The sequence below is a fragment of the Canis lupus genome, chromosome 38, assembly GCF_003254725.2.
Source record: "Canis lupus dingo isolate Sandy chromosome 38, ASM325472v2, whole genome shotgun sequence".
NCBI lineage: Eukaryota > Metazoa > Chordata > Mammalia > Carnivora > Canidae > Canis > Canis lupus.
The window spans coordinates 21,438,809-21,460,274 of record NC_064280.1 but is presented as its reverse complement, the minus strand read 5'-3'; the positions used below and the strand labels follow the sequence as shown (position 1 = coordinate 21,460,274).

At 37.5% G+C, this 21,466-nt stretch overlaps 1 protein-coding gene and 1 long non-coding RNA gene across 7 annotated transcripts in view; one reads left to right on the top strand and one right to left on the bottom strand.

Moving 5' to 3' along the window:
• Positions 1 to 21,466, top strand: part of ATF6 (activating transcription factor 6) — a 197,458-nt gene that overhangs the window by 37,086 nt on the left and 138,906 nt on the right. For all 6 annotated transcript variants that reach the window (XR_007409036.1, XM_025420857.3, XM_025420856.3 and 3 more), the window contains 2 exons: positions 13,007 to 13,192; positions 14,291 to 14,382. Coding sequence is in view for 5 of the 6 variants with exons in the window: in XM_025420857.3 (XP_025276642.1) it covers positions 13,007 to 13,192; positions 14,291 to 14,382 (278 nt within the window). In the remaining variant the exon portion in view is untranslated. The remainder of the gene's footprint in view (positions 1 to 13,006; positions 13,193 to 14,290; positions 14,383 to 21,466) is intronic.
• Positions 2,307 to 20,434, bottom strand: LOC125754527 (uncharacterized). Its single transcript, XR_007409037.1, has 3 exons — positions 20,380 to 20,434; positions 6,880 to 7,029; positions 2,307 to 3,066 (listed from the first exon to the last, which is right to left on the bottom strand). It is a non-coding gene; the product is annotated as an uncharacterized LOC125754527 (long non-coding RNA).

Below are 21,466 nucleotides of genomic sequence, written 5' to 3'. Positions count from 1 at the left end.
ATTTTGTAATCTCTAAACATTTCAGTTAATCATTTGTTGATCAGTTAGTCAGACATGACCTTTTTGGTGTGAAAGACTGTGTTTGTTCTGCTCTTGAATCCTTAAGAGTGCTCTGTAAATTTGGTGAATAATTTACTGATGAAATCTCAGTCAACACTGAGCTGGGGGCTGTGTGAGATGCAAAAGTATGGGACCAGGGCAGCCCGGGTGGCTCAGTGGTTTAGCGCCGCCTCTGGCCCAGGGCGTGACCCCAGAGACCTGGGATCCAGGCCTGCGTCTGGCTCCCTTCATGGAGCCTGCTTCTCCCTCTCCCTGTGTCTTTGCCTCTCTCTCTCTCTCTCTCTCTCTCTCTCTCTCTCTCACGAATAAATAAATAAAAATCTTTAAAAAAAAAAGTTAAAAAAGGCATGGGACCAACAGGTATGATTTTTTTTTTTTTTAAGCAATATTGACTAGTGTTATTACTTTCCAGAATTTAGAGTTGACAGGATTGTAGAAGAAAGATTTCAGGTGCTGTGCGTCTGGTGCAAGAGACCTAAAGGCGATTAGAATAAATTTTTTAGTCAACCTGCATTGAGGTTTTGTGCTTATTTTTCCTTGGCCAGCATATCAGGAAGTGAGCCAGGCCTTTTCAGTATGGGTTTTCTGGTCGAGATTTTGACTTAATACTTATTTCAAGTAAAGAAACATCAGTCTGTCCTATCAGCTGGCCAAGCCGTTCAGGAACCCAAAGTAAATTTGTTCCAGAAGGAGCTGTAGGAAACTTTGATCTGCTGGTATAGTCTCCTGTGTTAGTAACTTGGTTGACCTTAATAGTGCATGCATTTGTTAGACTCAAGTCCTATTAAATGATGATAAATTTGAAGTTTAAATTTCTGATTCAAAATGGTCAGAAAGAAAAACTTTTCATTATGTGCTCTTTGTGCTTTTAAACCGAAAGCCTGGTGAAAAAGCTGTAATTTAGCAAAAGAAAGCGTATCAGTCTTTTGTGGCTTTGTGATGCTGACATGGCTTTTTTCCTACCTTTTTTGTTCTTTTGTTTGGCTAGATTCTCTCTCTAGAGACCTGCTACTGCTGTAAGTAGCGTTTTTTGCATACCATATTCTGCAAACTGCATTAAGTGCCACATTTTCTGTTATGAAACAGTTTGCCTGGTTCAAATTATAATCTCACTCTTCCTGCCTTTTGCTGGTAAATCTGTTCTGTTTAACTCTTGGAAACCTCACCTAAATTTTCAAGAAATATGGTTGGTTTTTGGCTCTGACCCTGATGGAAAAAATGAACATGGTCTCTCATTTCAGTGTAGAAATTCTCTTACGCAGTTTCTTAGTAAATGGCAATCTTGGAACTGCAAAGTTGCCTTCATAGGAGAGTGTACTTATCTTTCTTTAAAGGGCTATTGAATGTTGCCAGACATCAAACCAAGGGCTTGAAAGCAGGCAGTCTGTTTAAATTTGCGTTGGTGTAACTACTGCCCTCTACCCATCATAATTCCATAAAGTTCATGAAACATTATGGCCCTGGTTTTAGGGCTGTGGAGCTGTACATGTTATTGTAGTTATTTGGGAAAAAAGACCAGGAAAAAAAAGTGATGAAATTGTATTCTGTGTCCTTCATAGTGGACCAAGGTGGAGCAGAAACCCCTTAATGTAAGTCAGTAGGGGGTAACAATGGAAAGAAAATGATCAGGAACTAGGGCAGAGTTAGAAATACCAGATGGGAGGCTGATCAAGGGTACAGGCTCTGTTGACAAGAGGCCTCAGGCCTTCCCTCAGCCCATTCACTGCATTGAGTTGCTTACAAACCCTTTATTACCTTTCATTCTTTCTAATTCTTTTTTTTTTTTAATTTTTATTTATTTATGATAGTCACACACACACACAGAGACAGAGAGAGAGAGAGAGAGAGAGAGAGAGAGAGGTAGAGACAGAAGCAGGCTCCATGCACCGGGAGCCCGACGTGGAATTCGATCCCGGGACTCCAGGATCACGCCCAGGGCCAAAGGCAGGCGGCAAACCACTGCGCCACCCAGGGATCCCCTCATTCTTTCTAATTCTTTTTTTTTGTTTTTTGTTTTTTGTTTTTTGTTTTTTGTTTTTTTTATTCTTTCTAATTCTTAATGACCTTCATCCCTCCCATCCTGGTCCCTGCCCTGGTCAGTAAAGCCATCATGAGAAGCTGGGTGCTAGGCGGATCCCTTTCCACCTGCCTGCAGGTATCAGAAATGGTGTGAAGGGGATTCCTCTGGCATACCGAACTGGAACTTTGTCATTTCTTTTCTCTGGAGACAGTGTTATATATCCAGTAAGCCTCAAGATTTCAGGTATTGTTAGTAGTGTGAGCATGGAGGTGATGTGATATGGGCCCCAGACAGATGCTGTGCACACAGTGTTCCTTTATGGCAGTGCAGGAATGCTGAGCTTTGGGAGTCTAGCACTTTTACAGCAAGCGGTGAGCAAGTTTCCTCGTCCAGAGGAAGACATTACCTCATATTTCAAGGTTTTTTTCTGGGAACACAGCCCTGAGAAAGGGCCCTAGGTAAAGAGTGGTCAGGGTCTTGTATTCTTGGCACGCCCAGGAAAATGTATAGTAGCAGGATTCCCAAGAGACTCCTAGAGAAATATCTTTCAAGAAAAATATGCATCTAAAAAAATTCGTTTACAGTGCAAAGCAATGCAGAGAAACTCTTAGAAAAATGGAGAATGCCTGTGGTTCTCTTTCAGGGAAAAAAAGCATTATTTCTAATGACACTTAAGCTGCTTGCTTTATGTGTAGCACCTAAGAATAGGTCTTCTGTTAGGTCCAAGTGTGAGCTGAATATCCACCCTTAAGTGATGTGGTCAGCTGAGATCTAAGAAGATAAATAATGAATAGATACTTTTTAGTGACTAAATTCTTTAACAACAAAGACGTTGACATCATGATACTTCTTTAAGCTTTAAACTAGAGGAATCCATCAGAACAAATTCAACAGGAAGGATTTGGAGACTTGAAAAGCTATCCAGATTTTAGTAAAATATTAGTTCCGTGCTGATTGCTTTTCTGACTTTGCTGCTACCAGGGATTCTGCAAATCAAAGAAAAACATGCTTTGTTAAAATACTTGTAGTTTCTCTTTAGATGGAGATTAGGGGCTTCTAAGAATTTATCTTGAATAAGGACTTTGGCAAGTGATTTCATTTGTGGTTATAGTAGCTTTGGAAAGGGAAGTGAACAGAAGAAGGTTTTATTTGCCCCTCCAGGTTGTATTGCATGAGGTTAGATTTACGCCCTGGCAACTGGAGCGTTCTTTGTTCTGCGTTTTCCAGTTTGGCATCTTGATAAGATTAATAAATAATTATTTTTAAAGGGATGCTGGTTTCTATCTTGATAAATAATTAACACTTAATTCCCTTCTCTCTGATTTCCCTTCCTGCAGCCTGTCCCTGGGGACAGTCTCTCCATACTTCACATGCTTTGTAGCCTCTTGGTTCCCCTGCCCAGAAGCATTCATTGTCCCTCGATTTTTGCGCATCTTTTCCAAGATGATTCCTTAGTAGATTAATATTTATGGTTTTACCCATTTGCCTGTTTTATAGAAATGGTGATAAGTATGTCCACACTGTCCTGCACCTTGGTTTTCTCATTTAGTGTATCTTAGGGAACTGTCCATATCAGTACGTAAAAATTTTTCTTATTCCTTCAATAGCTGCATGGCAGTCTGTTTCATAGGAGTGTCATAATTAATTCAGATTTTTGCAGTTGTTTTCTTTGTAAGCATTCTTCCGTGGGGAATAACTTGGTACTTGTTTAATTTTGTTTATATGCAAGTTTATCTGTAGGAGAAATTCCTAGAATTGACATAAGTCAGAGGTAGGTAGTTTTTTGGTGTTGATAGATACTGTCAAATGGCCTGCCTTTGGGGTAGTTCTGATTAATCCTCCACTTTGTATGAGAGTGCCAGTCACAGGGCTTCTCAGAGGAGTCCATGGACAGTGTCTCCACAAACACTTCCCCTTCTCACAGCAACCCTTTCCTTGCATAATTGTTTATAATACTGGGTATGTGCATTTGTCTGGAGAACAAGTCAATAGCTTCCTATGTAATTTTTTGTTTTGTTTTTTTGTAATAACTTGTTGAGATACAATTCACATACGTAGCGTTCACCCTTATAAAGTGTAAAATTTAGTGGTTTTCAGTATATTTACAGAGTTTTGCTGCCATTACTGCTAATTCCAGAATGTTCACATCACCCTAAAAAGAAGCTTTGTACCCATTTATCAGTCATTCCTATTCCGATCTTTTCCCCAGCCCCTGGCAACCACTAATCTGCTTTCTTTTTGTATGAAATTGCCTATTCTGGATTTTCACATCAGTAGAATTATACATAGTGTGGCCTTTTGTGTATGACTTCTTTTTTACTTAGCATAATGTTTTTCAAGGTCCATTAATATCATAACATGGATCAGTACTATTATTTTTTGTGGCCAAATAATTTTCCGTTGTTTAACTAGATGGCATTTTGGATTATCCATTTATCAGTTAATGGAGATTTGGATGGCTTCATAACAGCCACTCTTCGGCTATTATGAATAATATTACTTTGAACATTCAGGTATAAGTTTTCATAGTCTTTTTTTTTTAATTTTTATTTATTTATGATAATCACACAGAGAGAGAGAGAGAGAGAGGGGCAGAGACACAGGCAGAGGAGAAGCAGGCTCCATGCACCGGGAGCCCGACGTGGGATTCGATCCCGGGTCTCCAGGATCGCGCCCTGGGCCAAAGGCAGGCGCCAAACCGCTGTGCCACCCAGGGATCCCCTAAGTTTTCATAGTCTTTTTGAAACCCTTTTTAATATGGAGACTATTTACAAGTCAGTGAGAAAAATGCAAGTTAATCCAACAATCAAATGGACAAAAATATGTGAATAGATAATTCACAAAAGAGAATGGCAAATTTTTCAGTTAAAGTATCAATGGCTATATATTCTTGAAGGGGTATGCCTCTGAAAGATTACTGTTTTAAAATATGTGAAAGAATATTAATTATTAATAGAAGTTTTGACTGGTTAAAGAATGATATTCAAGGGTTAAAAGTATTATGGTTAAAATTTTCTGTGGCTCATCCACCTTGCTATTATGAATTCTAAAGAAAAGTATCTGTATTTCTTTCTTGTAAATCCCCAGCATTGTATGTGCATTGCAGTCCTGCGGATCTGTGTGTGTGTACACATGTGTATTAGACTTTGTATTTGATAATAATGTCAAATATTTAAAAGTTGCAGAAACAAAAATCCTCCAGAGAATGCCCATGTACCTTTACCCGTTCACCTATTAACATTTTACCCCTTTTGTTTTATTAGTTCTTTCTTTCTGGCTATCTGTCCATCTACACACTCTGTTTTTTTTCCCCAAACTATTGTAGAATAAGTTACATGCCTTATAGTTCTTTACCACTAATATTTCAGTGTGTATTTTTTCAGAATAAGGATATTCTACATACCCACAGTAAAGTCATCAACTTTGTAAATTTCATTTGTTTTTTTATTTTTTTATTTTATTTTTTTTGTAAATTTCATTTGTAAAATACTTTAATCTGCTGTCAGTATTACAGTTTTGTTAGTTGACCTAGTAATAAATACCCTTTATTGAATTTTTTCCATTTCAATACAGGGCCCAGTCTAGGGCCAGATACTGCATTTGGTTGACTTGTCTCTTTAGCTTCTTTTAATCTGGAACATTTCCTCAGTGTTTGTCTTTTTGATGCTTTAGAAGAATTCATCTCTTTTCTAGTCATAATAGATTTATTTCTTCATTAGAGAAAGAGAGTGAGCATGCATGCACGTGAGCAAGGGAAGGGTCAGAGGGAGAGAGAGAGAATCCTTAAGCAGACATCCTGCTGAGTGCAGAGCCTGGTGTGGGGCCTAATGCAAGGCTCAATATAGGGCTCCATCCCAGGACCCTGAGATCATGACCTGAGCTGAAATCAAGAGCTGGCCACTTCGCTGACTGAGCTACCGAAGTGGCCTCTAGTATAGTTTTAATAAGTACTTCACGTTCAAATTGGATTGTAAATGATTTATTTTTAATGTAGTTCTGTTTGAGTCTCACAAAATCTTTATAAAGTGGGTGATAATCATTCCCATTTCACCATGAAAGGAATCAGTTGGTTAGGTGTTTTAGTCAAGGCCATATTGCTGAGATGGCTAATCTTGATTAAGTGGTGTGTGCCACACTTGTCTAAGTGCATGACTCACAGATCCTAACTTTGAATCTCCTGATGGCCCATTGAGGTGAATGAGAGCCATGATACCTATGGATTAAGAGCAGAATGACGGTTCTTGGAGGAGTGTGAACTAGCTTTTTATTGTTAGGCTATTTTTCTGTTTCTACAGTGATTAACTGTAATGTTCAGATTTTGTCTGTTTTTGTTTTTTAAGTCACTTTTAAAATTTAAAATGTGAAAATAGGAACTGGAATGCAGGCACATATTTTCAGTATTGCTTTAGTTGCATAGTTTATTGGAGCAGCTGCGATTGGTGATGGAGTTAAGAATTTTTGCCTCCTCACTCAATTTATTCATAGCAGCACGTATCTCTTTTTACTGACACATGTATGTGGTATATTATTGCTAACAGAGAACCTCACATCCATGAGTTGTGTAATCCTCACCTCAGTCATTTGACCTGCTCCAGTTGAGTTAGGATTCAGGTCTAGGCCTTGTCTTGGTGCAGTTCTGCTGTCACTCACCCCTCTGCTCTATTAATGGGGCTTTACTTTCAAGGCAGCCCTGATGCAGTGCCAACTTCAAATTACCTACCTCTTATAACTTGCTTCTTTTCCCTTTTCTCTCCCTCTACAAATGTATTCTCATAATTTTAAAAAATTTTCAGGGGTACCTGGATGGCTCAGTGGGTTAAGCATCTGCCTTTGGCTCAGGTCATGATCCTGGGGTTCTGGGATTGGCCCCACATTGGGCTTCCTGCTCAGTGGGGAGCCTGCTTCTCCCTCTCTGCCTGCCTGCTTCTCTTCCTGTGTGTGCTCTTTCTCTGTCAAATAAATAAATAAAATTTTAAAAATTTAAGCAAGTGGTTTAAAGTCTTGAGAGACAAAGTATAACGGCTGACCTTATATGAATAGTTTGGTGATCTCAAATAAAATTTACAGCATAATTACTCTCATCTGTATCTTGTGACGCAGTAATTACTGTGATATGTGACAGACAATTCAGTATATTTAGCATCAGTACTGGAACCATTTTGGTTTTGGGCTGAATGAGACCTTCAGAGGATGAAGGGGATGAATCTCAAGTTTTTGCCCACAATCCACACTAAGAAATGTGTTTTACATCTTTCTTACACACAGTCTAGTGAAACAGTATTACATAGAAAGTTCTGTTTTCTTTTATTCTATCCTGTGCTTTCTTGTCAATTTTTTAAAGGCCCTTGTGATCCACTAAATTTATCATACTATTGATATTGGGTTATACTAGTTTCAAAAACACTGTTCTCCCTGTTAGTATTTAACTCCCTGTTAGTATTTCTGTGTAAATAGGCCCTGGGAGAAGAAATGTTTCTTCCAGGATTTTTCAGTTAATTCATTGCAGTGCTGGAATAAGAATTAATGAGACCCAACTTCCAGTGTTATATTGTCATCTAATGACTTAAATTGCTATTCCTTTTTTTTTTTTCCCCTGTGGGGCTTGAACTTACTACCCTGAGATCGAGATCTGAGCTGAGATCAAAAGTCAGATGCTTAACCACCTGAGCCACCCAGGAGCTCCTAATTACTCGTATGTAGCTACACCAAATATTTCTAGGGATCAGTAATGAAGGCACAGGAGACTGCTCTAAGGAAGCTTTGATGATCCCCGTACATAGGACTTTCAACATTCTTTGGAAAACTGTGCCCCACAGTGTGGCTATCCTAAGAGCATCTGGTGGATACTCCTTTTTTTTTCTTTTTTTTTTTTTAAAGATTTTATTTATTTATTCATGAGAGACACAGAAAGAGAGAGAGAGGCAGAGACACAGGCAGAGGGAGAAGCAGGCTCCATGCAGGGAGCCTGACGTGGGACTCAATCCCAGGTCTCCAGGATCACACCCTGGGCTGCAGGCTGTGCTAAACCGCTGCGCTACCAGGGCTGCCCTGGGGGATACGCCTGCCTTTGTCCCTCTACCAGTTCTTTCTCTTCACTCAGAATGAGATTGGGTAGAGCAGCCTGCACCTACAGTCTAGCAGGGATTTGTCTATTATCCTTTCTCACTTGGGGAACGCATACTACATATATCCAAAGCATTCTTCACTAAAAAAAAAAAAAAAAAATACAACACTTGGCAGGGTGAAGATTTTTTTCCTTGACTCAGCCAATGAAATGGCTCAGGATGCCAGTAATGAAGCTTATTTATTTAAGTTTTGATGACCAGGAACTGGGGATAACAAACACACAACTTAATAGAGTAAAATAAAATTTTGGCCTTCTGTCATGAGAGTTGAGAAGAGTAGAATTGGAAATTTTCCCCTTTTCTGCTTTAAACAATTTTCTGAAAAAAAGGGAGTATCCTTTTTTTTTAATGCTTTTTTTAGTTTTTAAGTAATTTCTATACCCAACATGAGGCTCAAACTCACAACTCTGAAATCAAGAATTGCATGTTCTACTGATGGAGCCAGCCAGGTGCCCCCACAAAGGGAGTATTCTTAAGATTCCTAAGAGAAGGGCACCTGGGTGGCACAGTGGTTGGGTGTCTGCCTTTGGCTCAGGTCATGATCCCGGAGTCCTGGAATCGAGTGCCACATCGAGTTCCCCGCAGTAAGCCTGCTTCTCCCTCTGCCTATGTCTCTGTCTCTCTTTCTCTGTCTCTCATGAATAAATAAATAAAGTATTAAAAAAAAGATTCCTAAGAGAAATCAAACTGAGATACTTAATTTATTTGAATATTTAAAATAAGGTTGCGACTAATTAAATTTGCTAATGATTTTAGTTATATGCATTTTTTAGAATGTATTTATAAATTTATTTACTAAGATATACAATAATATATGTTATATAAATTAGAAATATGTAAGAAAATTTACTTTGGCTTTTAAATCAGTTTCAAATAGATAAAGATTATTTATATAATGGAAAATATATATATAATGGAAATTATACAATTATTGGTTTGTCTGATATGATAAAGAGGTTAATCAATGACAGTTTCTGTTTTATATGTCAGTTTAGAGGGAGAGATTCAGCAAAAGAATTCAAACTCAGAAGATGACATGTATGTAGTAAGCCATTGATTCATCCATAGTTATCAGTACTTGATCTGGCTGGAGTTTGTGTGAGATGTTGGAATGTATTTCTTAGCATTAAAATATCCTATTTTAATATCATTTGATTAGTCATATAGCACTTTGAAGCTCATTTCTTAGCAACATCACAGACTCAAGGATTTAAATAGTTATTTTATTTATTAAAAGAACATAATATTAGTGTTTAGTGATCGATAACTTTTAAAAAGTAAAAAACAAAATGCAAATAGACTTGGAATTTTGACTCAAATTGGTTGAGCCTTCAAAAAGTACTTATTCATTTGTAAAAGTTCTTCTTTTATACAGTCTTTTTTGTAGTCAAATGTTTGTTTAATAATGCAACACCATATTATAGTGTAGTGGCACTAAAGTGAGAGTATTTTACAGTTGTGAAGTGTTTCTTTTTTCTTTTTCCAAGGCACAATGCTTAATGGGAGACTTGTCTAAAGGCAGGATGATCAGAAGCAGGAACTGACCAGCATTTCACTCATTTTAGTCATGTTAAATCGTCTTGATACCCATAAGGGAGATGTGTCAATTGATTAATGAGCCAGGGTATTGATTTTATGTTATCATACTGTGAGAGGAGGAGATTAAGTTTCCAGATATAAGCATTTCCATAAACCTTTCTTTTCAAACAGGTGCATAATGAAAGTAAGCACAGAGTTCACGGAGGTTAGAGTTCCACGCTGAGATCCAGGACTTCCCATTTGGTATTAAAAACAGTGTGGTGCTGTGGTGTGCTGGGCTTAGAGTCAACTTACCTAAGTTCTAGCTGTGGCATTTCTACTCTCTAACAGTGAATCAAATGATGAGGCTTATTTTAAAGAGTCTTGAAAACTATAATGCAAGAAGAGATTAAATATAGAACATCAAAATAATTGAAATACTATGTTGCCATTCTCATTGTGTGTCGGAAGATGATGATAATACACTGCAAAAATCAGTTTACAGAATAGTAATTACAGTGTAATTTTTTTTCTTGTGAAATATACCCCCCACCAAACGACAAACACAACTGGTGTGTGTGTGTGTGTATAGATGTGGGTATGTAGTCTGAAAATCATAATTTTTTGGTCTAGGAAATATGGAATAACTTAAGTATTATATATTCAGATAGCCGAAGATAGCTTGCTGAGATGTATAAAGTTGAAACTCTTGTGTTTGGTGATTCCTGGGGGTTTCATTTGTTTTTACTTTCTATCCTTTGTGTTTATTGGTAGTATTGAGTATTTATTTTCAGAACTATTGTATCTTTTTCCATGGGAAGAAGTGGATGGCCACAGGTGGTTTTCATTGTTTTAGCATGAGGCATGTGCATTGACAGCCTTGGAAACTTTAATGCTTTATAATATGCAGGTGCTTTTATTGTTTATAGAAATTCCTAATCCTTGTTTGAAATTTATTAAATGGTATTCCATCTGTAAGCCTCTCTAAATTCCATAGATTAATTAGCCTTTAAAGTAAGATTGCCTTTTATCTAACTTTAGTATAAACTCTTCCATCTGGGAACCTTCTCTTTCCTATGCTTGTTCAGTGTTCCTTATACTTCAGCCCTCTGGTATTAAGTATTAATTATGGACATTGACATTCTCAGTAACCAGGAAGAACACTAAGAGTAACAGTAGATTGAACAAAGTGGCGTTGTCCAGAATAGTTTGACGTGGTGAATAATCCATCCATCAGGGTTTTGCCACGGCTGAATGCATGCATATCGTCTTATTGAAGAGTGGGATAGTTATTCCATAAGGAAATTTTACAGATGATGGTTCTGTAAGTTAGCATTTTTATGAAATTTCAGTTAAAGGAAAAAAAGAAAAACACCCTCTTTTGACATCTCATGTGGTTTTTTTCCTCCCTTCTAGGTTCTGATTGAAAGTTTGTTGATAGTATTTGCTGCAGAGAAATGGGCTTTGGCCATTTTGAGGAAATGTAGAATAGGGTTGGAATTGTGTTGTTATACTAAAAGAGATCAGTATTAAATGATTTAATTCTATTTCCTGGTCTCAGTAAGAATTATTGAACACCACTGCGTGGAATGTTTATTTTATAAAAACATATAAAGTGAATAATTCAGTCATATGTGTACTTATAATAATCAACTTAATATTATTATTTTGCTACCTTACTCTCTGCCTCAAATAGACTAATGCTATAGCAGATAGGTTCCATAACTTCATTAGAAAAAAATGACAAAAATAGTTTCACTCAGTTTTGATTATGGTAGATCTTGAGGGTAGGAAACAAAAATGTAGTATTCACATGATTTTGGCTTCCATGGTATAATACCTAGGTCGAGTGAGAGAGTTACTAGTCATGAAACGGTTGAGACCATCAGAGTGTTGAGGTGTATTTCCCAAATTATAAGGGCACAAGACATTCAGGGAAGATGGTTTAGCATAATCAGAGTGTAGAGGGTCTGTAGAATTAAGTTAGTGGAGGAGACGGCATTCTAAATTGGAGTAAATGGTGTGACTAAAGGAATGACTTAGGCATGTGTGATCGTGGATAGCCTTAAATGATAACAGTCTAGGTTTGGATTGAATCATTGTTGGGTTAGGGCAGAATTTAGAGAGGTGGTCGTGTTATGGAAGGCTTTGAAAGCAAAGGTGGCCAGCGAGGAAGTATAAGTAGCTTGTTTTTACAATAGAGTAGCAAGATAAACAATTCTCCTCTTCCTCCAGGTGAGTTATCTTACAAATAGTAGATAGGAAGAGTTTGGAGGCAATTGAAAATATTTAGGAGATTATTGCAGTAGTTGGGTTGAGTTCCTGAGTGCCTACCTGGGGAGGGTGACAGCAGGAATAGATTGGAATAACTGAGACACACTCTCCCTGGAAGAAGTTTGGTCATTAGCATATCCTCAATGCATATTTAGCGAGCGAATCAGAGGTTGAGAGAGGGAATAGTGTGGAGAATGAAGGAAAAATAAGTTATTGGTGTCTCCTTCCTGGATACCTGGAGAGTTATTTACCACTGATGGGAGATAGATAGGATAAACAAATCTAGGTAGAGGGAGATGATGAGTTCAGTTTGTATATACTGAATTTGTATTGGTAACTTTGTAAGTAGAAATGGCCTTATAAATAGTGGATACATGGTTCTGGAAAATAGTCAATTCAGGGTCTGAGACATAGAGTCAGGGTGTATGGATGCATATATATATGTAATGTAAGGGCACTTTTTGAGAGTCTTTTTTCCTTCCCTGAGGGAGTGTCTAAAGGGAAAATTGGAAGATAGTAAGTAAGGCTTAGAAAACACCAGAAGAAATCACTTAACATTTAGGTTTTAGAAGGCCATATTTAATCATTTGCTTTCAGTTTGCTTAATTTGAGTACTATTTTTAAAAATCTGTTCTAAAACAACTAGTAACCTATGTTTTGAACAGTTTTGTTTAAAAATAATGGTAAAAAGAAAAAAAAAAAATAATGGTAAAAAGGGATCCCTGGGTGGTGCAGCGGTTTGGCGCCTGCCTTTGGCCCAGGGTGTGATCCTGAAGACCCGGGATCGAATCCCACGTCAGGCTCCCGGTGCATGGAGCCTGCTTCTCCCTCTGCCTGTGTCTCTGCCTCTCTCTCTCTCTCTCTCTCTCTCTCTCTCTCTCTGTGTGACTATTATAAATAAATAAAAATTAAAAAAATAAAATCTTTCAAAAAAATAATGGTAAAAATCAGTATATTCTGATCTGATTCTAAAATCAAAATGTTTCTGATTTGTTTTAACTTTTCCTAGATTGCTGTGCTAAGAAGACAGCAACGTATGATAAAAAATCGAGAATCTGCTTGTCAGTCCCGCAAGAAGAAGAAAGAATATATGCTTGGTTTAGAGGCCAGATTAAAGGCTGCGCTTTCGGAGAATGAGAAGCTGAAGAAAGAGAATGGATCACTGAAGAGGCAGCTGGATGAAGTTGTGTCAGAGGTTAGGGCTAGTGCTGCAGCCTGATGAGATGGGTTCAAGTATTCTTTTTACCTGAGAAACCAATTGGAAATTGTATAAAACAATAGTACTAGAAAAAAGAGCTCAATAGCCCTAAGGCATTTGCACTCAGGGTAAAGCAGTGGAAAGAGGAGCTTTGAGTTGCACCTCTCCATTTGCATTCTAAAATTGTGTTCCCTGGGTAGCATTTTCTTTTTTGACTAAAATGAATCATGGTGAGGACCCTAAATAGTTTTGCAGGTCTTTCCTTTTAAAAAAGAAAATACAGGGTCACTTGGGTAGCTCGGTCTGTTGAGTATTTGACTTGATTTCCACCCAGGTCATGATCTCAGGATCCTGCGATTGAGCCTGAGTCCGGCTTCACGCTGTAGCAGGAAGTCTGGTTGAGATTAGCTCCCTCTGCCTCTCCCCTCAGTCTCTTTCTCTCTCCCTCCCTCCCTCCCTCTCTCCCCCCCTTCTCTCTCTCTCTCTCAAAAAAAAAAAAAAAAAAGAAAGAAAAGAAAACACACAAAAAAACACTTTAAAGTCTTGTCTCTGTCCCCCTGACCACTATTATGCATTTTGCATTTTGTTGCCAAGGATGTCCTGATAAGGACAGTCTTCTCAGCTCTTTTCATGAAACCTGCTGTCTTCAGGATTTCCCCCGGCAATGCTGTCCTGAACCAAAGGGATGCCTATGCCTAATGTTTGGGGCTCCTTCCACTGTTCTGTCTTGCCCTGAACACATTAAGAGATTTAAGAGATAGGGAAATAAAACTACAGATGTATTTTTAACATTCTTTGAAGACCCATAAAAATGTTGTTGTTGAATTCTTTCCTTTTGGGTGCAGAAGAGGCTGCAAGGGAGTAGCCCTTATGTATATCCTCTCCTGTGTCTGCCCTTCTGTCTCTCTGCTGCAGCAGGGAACCTCCAAGGCTCTGCTCTAGTCTTGTGAAAAGTACTATTTCCTCACTCTTGAGGTTTTTTTTTTTTTAAATTATTCATATAATTGGTGAAGAGGAAAGTACTTATCTTAGATGTTGCTTTTTGTGAGATTGATAATGTCGTTTAACTGTATTTAACATGGTTATTTCTTTTAGAACCAAAGGCTTAAAGTTCCTAATTCGAAGCGAAGAGCTATCTGTGTGATGGTAGTATTGGCATTTATAGTGCTCAACTATGGACCCGTGAGGTAAGCAGATAGCCATTTGTTTGGGTACTCGTGTTTAACTCGTGTTAAATTTTAATTCTCATTATTTTTAGCTCTAGTTGTAAGCTAGATGATCTAGATCATCTAGCTTAAAAACAGAACAAATCTGTTTTTCTCAGAGACAATATTTTGGTAAGAAGAGGGGAGAAGAAAGATTGGTTCCTCTTCCTTGTTCTTTACCTCTTTCTGGCAGAATATTGGTGTTTTTTAATGAAGAAACCTGTGTTTCAGTTATCTAACATATCAGTGGTGGGCTTTGAAATCAGACTGCTCGAGTTCAAATGCTGGCTCCTCCATTTGGTCACTTTGGTGTCTTAGGCAAGTTACTTAACCTCTATACTTCAGTTCCTTTCCTTTAAGATGGTTAAACCTTTTTAATACTATTACCTACCTACCTCAATACTGTGATGCTTGAGCTTCAGTGACTGATTATAAGACACTTGAATGGTTTCCTCCCTAGCGAGAAAGTAAGCAGCTAGAGGAGTAATTATCAGTTTTTGATTTAGTTGGTTTGGAATGGGAATCAAGAATCTAAATTGTTCTCCTTGATTTTGCTACAGATTTCCAGCTCATCACAACTTAAGAAACACTGCTTTTAGGTTAGAGTCATAGAATACTAGAATTCAAAGGGGCCCTAGAGACCCTTTTTCAAACTCCCTCTGACTGTGGCATATTTGATACATGAATGAAATCAGAATCCTAGGTGTTGGGAAATCAAAGAGTAATTAGACTAGAGCCATACCTTTAAAGATCTCATGGTCCACCTGAGAAGACAGACAAGTCAAAGGATAACTTGAGTATAATGTGATGAATGTAATAATAGCAGTATGAACAAAGCACTAAAAGAATATAAATGAGTATAGGCTTCCTTGAAAATGTTCGTGTCATGTTGATAGATGCTCAAAACATTTTTGTTGAATGAGGGTGGTAAGGGAAATCCCCATAGAGAGGAAGCTCACTCTTGAAGTGTGATAGCAGTTTGCCAGCTGGAAAGTATGGAAAGAGATGCCAGGCAGAGGGACCAGCAGTTAAAAGGCACAATTAGGAAATGACTTGATGTTTTAAGGAAAAAGTGAAAAATTCAGTGTATCTTGTACATGTGGAAACGTGTATGAGGAACATGGGGCTATAGGTATGCAGTAGGGGCCAGATACTGAAGAGCCTCATAAATAATGAAGTACCCCTGGGTTTTTAGGCAGAGGGTAACATAATCAGTTTTGATGTTAGGAAGGTGACTGAGGTTGGTAGCAAGAATTGACCGAGCAGATGCTCTTGGCAGAGACAGCACTGGGCTGTTGATCTATTTAAGGTGATACATGGGAATCTGGACTTGGACTATGGTGATGGGAAGGACAGGCTGTCTCTCTGGGGTTTGATGACTGGTACAGAGTGGGACATATGGAAGAAAAGAGAGAAGTTAAAGATAAATTCCAAATTTCTATCTTGAGGGACTGAATGGCAATGTTGTTATTAAGGTAGGAAGAAGGAAGATAAATCGTTTTATGATGGAGGATAATGGTTTTTATTAGTATTGGAAATTTGTGATACTGACTAGACATTGGGAATTACCATGATAGAAGGATGGTAGTGGAGTAGGTGGATTATCCAAGGAGAACATGTAGAGGAAGAAGAATAATGAGAATCTGGGGAAACCAGCATAACAGACTCAGGAAAAGAAACTTTGAGTGAGTAGGGTTAGGGAGAGACAGAAGAAATTGGTTTTCTGAAACCAAGAGTGAAAGGCAGAAACTTGATATGAGAACATTGAATTTGGCAATGAGCAGGTTGATGGTAATCTGTGTAGACTGTAGTGAAATCCTTACTTCCTAAGAGCTCTTTTCATGTAGCCTGATTGTGGTCACTGTTTCGAAGAAATGTATTATTAACCAAAATCCCCATACCTTTTTCACATGTTTGATGGTCAAGCTAGGTCATTCCCATTTTATTTCTACATAGTTTCTAAAAAGAAAATGTAGATCTTGTATTCAACTTTTGTTATCATTTAGTATTAGCACAGCTCTGCAGAGCATTTGATTTCCCATCACGGAGCCCCAGACAACCATCTACTTTTTACTAAAATGATTTGGTGGAAAGAGATCATATTTCTGAGTTGACCTATTTTTGAAAGTTTATATTAAACGTGTTACATAGAATATGTAGAAGATACACCTGGAGCAAGCATTTAAATTATTAAAAATTATTAAAAAAATTTTCTTTACTACCTGTTGACATTTTACTGATATTCTTCATATTAAAATGATTTTTTCATTTAACTCTGATAATGGCAGTCTCAGAGGCTTTATGCAGTAACATTTGATAAATAGTAAAGAAGATGGGGTTATGCAGTAGGAAGTCAGGATGGGATATACTCTTGTGAAAGCCCTCATGAGTAAATAGAGATTTGTGTGTGTGGGGAGACAAAAATTTTTCAATGACTTAATGATCCTTATAGCTACTGAGAGTGGAGGGGTTGTGTGGGGACGGATCTCATTTCTTTGAGCAGATTCATTTTGCAAGACAGAGATGATGGTCCTGTTTCATCATGAAAGTTTTGTGTCCAAAAAATTAGATGGACAGTACAAACAAAATGAAGAGTGGGAGGAAGCTTAAATACTTGAAGGTCCTGAGGAACAGCCAGAAGAGATCTGTATCTGTCTCTTTGTGAAGGCTTGAGAAACAGAAAGCCAAGAGGTAGTGGGAAATTTAGGAAGTGTGCAAATTTTAAAAAACATGGTAACAGGCTTGATTGAAGAAAGGCAATGAAGAGCTGTAAGGAGTTAATAAATATCAAAGTATCTTAACGGGTTGGAATATCTCCAGACACCAAGGAGGAGATTAAAAAAAAAATTGGCTATGAAACTCCTAAAAAACCAGGAACTATTTCTTCTGGACAAAACTTGGCACAAATAGTGAAATATCCAAGCTGAGAGAGCAACAATGGTCTGAAAGATTGCAACCTATTCCTGAAACACTGTTTGGCAATGGAGATGTTCCATCGTGTGTTATTCAGAAGCATTGTCTACTAACCCCATCCTTTGCAGCCTCTTCACTGCAAGACTGAGAAGCTTCTCAGGGCTGGGAATCTGCCAGAAGAGCAGAAACTCCCCAGTTGGACTTTATTAATACCACCTGGAATGTATTTATTGAATAACTTCCACACCCATGGCCCTATATATCTATAAAGCTTAAGCAAGCATTATTATGTTTTAATTGGTGCAGAAAAAAACAATTATGAGTTCTAACTGAACTTTTCTCAAGTACTGCAAAACTAAGTCTGGTCAGACAAATAGACATTTTAATGAGAGATTTCCAAAGCATTTTAAATTTAGGAAACGAAAACTCTTTCATAACAGATCACATTACCATAATAAAGTTGTCAGTGTTGTTTCAGATGTTCAATGTAGAATCGAACTTCTGTGCATATATTGGTGTGAGTCCAAGTGAAAAAATATTTAACATGCAAGTTTGCTGCATATAGGTATGCCTTAAGAAACATTTGCTGAAGGCACTTGTGGTGATGAAATGTAAATACATCTTACATCTAAAGTAAGGGGTTTTGTGCAGCAACACTGACTGGTTTGAAAAGTTTTAGGTTACTGGATAGTCATCACACAGAAAAAATAAAATAAACCAGGCAGACTTAAAAGGGTTAATTTTTCTGACCTTATTGATGTTGTGTGGATAGTAAAGACGGCATCTAGCTATTTCTGGCACGAGATTCAAAGAGCTGGCCCACTCTGGGTGGTCTATAAAAATAGTAATTCTGGGTAGCAGAGAATGGCTAAACTGGACAAATGTGAATTGGTAGGAAACTCTCTTCTTACTACTCATTAGGATTGATTCTATGCTTATTAGTCCTATTTTATAGTTAAAGAACTGGAAATTTAACCAAGGTCTCTAAAAAATTATCATTGAAAGCTCAGCCTTCTCTACTATACCATAAAGTGGTTTTTTCCTGCCATTGCCCAAGAAACCTTCAGGACTTCTGTTTTTGGCAACATGATAGGGTTTTTGGCTAGAGATATGGAGAAACTCTTTGCAGTTTCATATGCCAAAAAAATGCTGAATTAAAAAACAAATCAAAGCTCTTATATAATGACTGAATTGAAGACAAAGTAAGGACTTCTCAGAGGCCAGAAATATAATGATAACATGAATCATTTGATAGGCTAGTGTTGGAAGAGGTACTTGTCCTGGAGACATTTCCTGATCCTCTTGGCCTAGACAAGGTAGGAAGTCACAACTGAGCTCTATCCCCCTTTCCCAAACCCAAATAAAGCTGGAACTTCCAAAGAATCACATTCTCAGTTGCTAAAAAGAAGGAAGGGGGAAAAAGTAGGTTGTCATACCACATAGGGATAGTGTTGGTAAGTACCTGTCTTAGTATTAGCTTTGAGTAGGGTGGAAATAAGGAAAAGTCTCCCTGAGAATTCATCATCATAAGCCTTAATTCATACAGATTTGAGCCTGGATTTATGCTACTGTTGTGCCTCCTCAAAAAACTAAACCAAAAATTTAGTTTAAGTGGCTCTGTGTTGGTACTGCTAGCCTCCTGGCAGACACAAATGCATACTCTTCTCAGAGGAAAGCACTGTGAACATCCATACTGAAAAACTGCTGCAGATCCAGTTCCAAGTGAACATGAGCCAACATCCCCTCACTTCCCCAGAATCATTAGTCACACTAAGAAACAAGCCACCATGAACAGGAGTTAGAGGAAATAAAAAACTACAGAATCAGACATTGAAGACTCCAGATATTTGAATCAGCAGATACAAGGTGTAAAATAAATATGTGAAATAAAAGGGAATTGAAGAATGACAAAGGAATGAAAGACTATCAGAAATGATCCAGACATTTTGAAAAAAAATCTAGAAATGTGATGTTAAAATTAGAAAAACAATACCTGGGTTATAACAACAAAATAGGTACATTTGAAGAAAGAAATCGTGAATGGGGAGATAGGGCTGAAGAAATGCAGAGTGGAAAAGAAAGATGAGATGGAACACATGGAAGAGATTAAGAGACAGGAGATTACACTACCATAGCCAAGTAATCAAAATAGTGCTTGTCAGGAGATGTTCTGACATCTGATATCACTTCCTGATGTGATGCACTGAAAAGGATACAGTATCACTTCTGTGATATTCTGGCCAAAAATGAATAACCTTAATTTTATCATGAAAAAAACAGATAAATCCACACAGAGGGGACAATGCAGAAAATAAATAGCCTCTGATCTTAAAAAGAGAGTATTCAGGAAGAAGGAAAATAACCTCAAAAGAAGATTTGAGATGCAGAAATGAATGGCCAACAACAAAAATAATAGTTGTAGATGAAACTTTTTTAAAAAGTTGATGATCTAAAACATTAACAATGTCTAGTTTGTAAGGTTAGAACAAGTCAAGGTTGAAGTGTTTTCTGTAGTCATACCTAATAAATTGGGAAGGGTGTGATTGAAGCGAAAACATTCGAAGTTCTGATCCTTATTTGGGAAGTAGGTAAAAATATTGTTTAGACTTGTTAAGTTACATTAGCATTTTAAAGCTTTGGGTTAACCCCTAACAAAATACAATTGGAGTGTATCATTTCAAAATCTAGTGGAAGGAACATCACTGAATGAGATGGGCATATTCAACCCAAAAGAAGGCATGAAAAGAGGGAAAGAGACTACTAGAATATGAAAGCATGAAATATGATAGTAGAAATGAATCTAGAATATTACCCATAATCATATGTGGAAACCGACAGAACTCTATATTTAGAGGGCAAAGCTTGTCAGACTGCGGGTGGGGAGGCAAAATACAACTGTATGCCTTTTAAAGGAGAAACATCTAAAAAGCATCAAGGTACAGAAAGTCAAAGTTGAAAGTCAAGGGATGGAAAAGCAAATAGTAGATAAAACAAAGCTGGAGTTGGTTTATTAATATCAGACAGATATCCTCTAAAGAGACAGTATTAATAGACCTAATTACTTACCGGTTGATTAAAAGGTTAGTTTACCAGGGATATATAATAATTCTAAATTAGTATATACCTAATAATAGAGCTTGGAAACAATCACTACTAGAACTCTGGGGGAAACGGACATTCCACTGCCATAGTGAGTGTGCCTCTTTTGATGGAGCACAGTGACAAAATCTGCAAAGATAGAGAAGATTTGAATATTATGATTATGAAACTTGATCTAATGGCCATTTAGATAAACACTACATTTATCAACACAGAATTTTTGAACCAGAGGTGGAGATGTTAAGAAAAGAATTGAGGGATCCCTGAGTGGTGCAGCGGTTTGGCGCCTGCCTTTGGCCCAGGGCGCGATCCTGGAGACCCAGGATTGAATCCCACGTCAGGCTCCCGGTGCATGGAGCCTGCTTCTCCCTCTGCCTGTGTCTCTGCCTCTCTCTCTCTCTCTCTCTCTCTCTCTGTGACTATCATAAATAAAAATTAAAAAAAAAAAAAGAATTGATCTGCACTAGGTCATAAAGGAAATCTTAACAGATTTCAAAGACTAACATGTAGATTTCATTCACTGTCCATGTAATTACACTAGAAACCAATAACAAAAAGAACTCCTATATTACTAGAACTTAAAAAGCACAATTCTAAATAACTCCTAGACCAAAGAAGAAATCATAATGAAATTATTACTGAATGATATTAGAAATACTATTTATCAGACCTTGTAGGAACTATCATATTGTATGGAATAAGCAAATTGCAGAAGAGAATATATGGTATGGTACATTTGTACCAAGTTTAGACCAAAAGAACTGTATAGTATGAATGTGTATGCATATGTGGTAAAGCTATATGGAAAAGCGAGGGAATTGTTATTACAGAAGTTAGAAGTTGCATTGACCAAGTTTAACTCACATGTAGGCCAAGCTAAGCATTTCTGCCTGCTGCTCCCAAATCATCCTGTTTACATATCATAGAACTTGTCACACAGTCCTAGTTATTCCTGTCTTCACTGCTATAGCTCTTGTGTTGTTGTTTCTTTTCCTTTTTTCTTTTTTTTGAGAAACTTTGCTTCAGTCCGTGTTTTTATTGTATCTTCAGCATT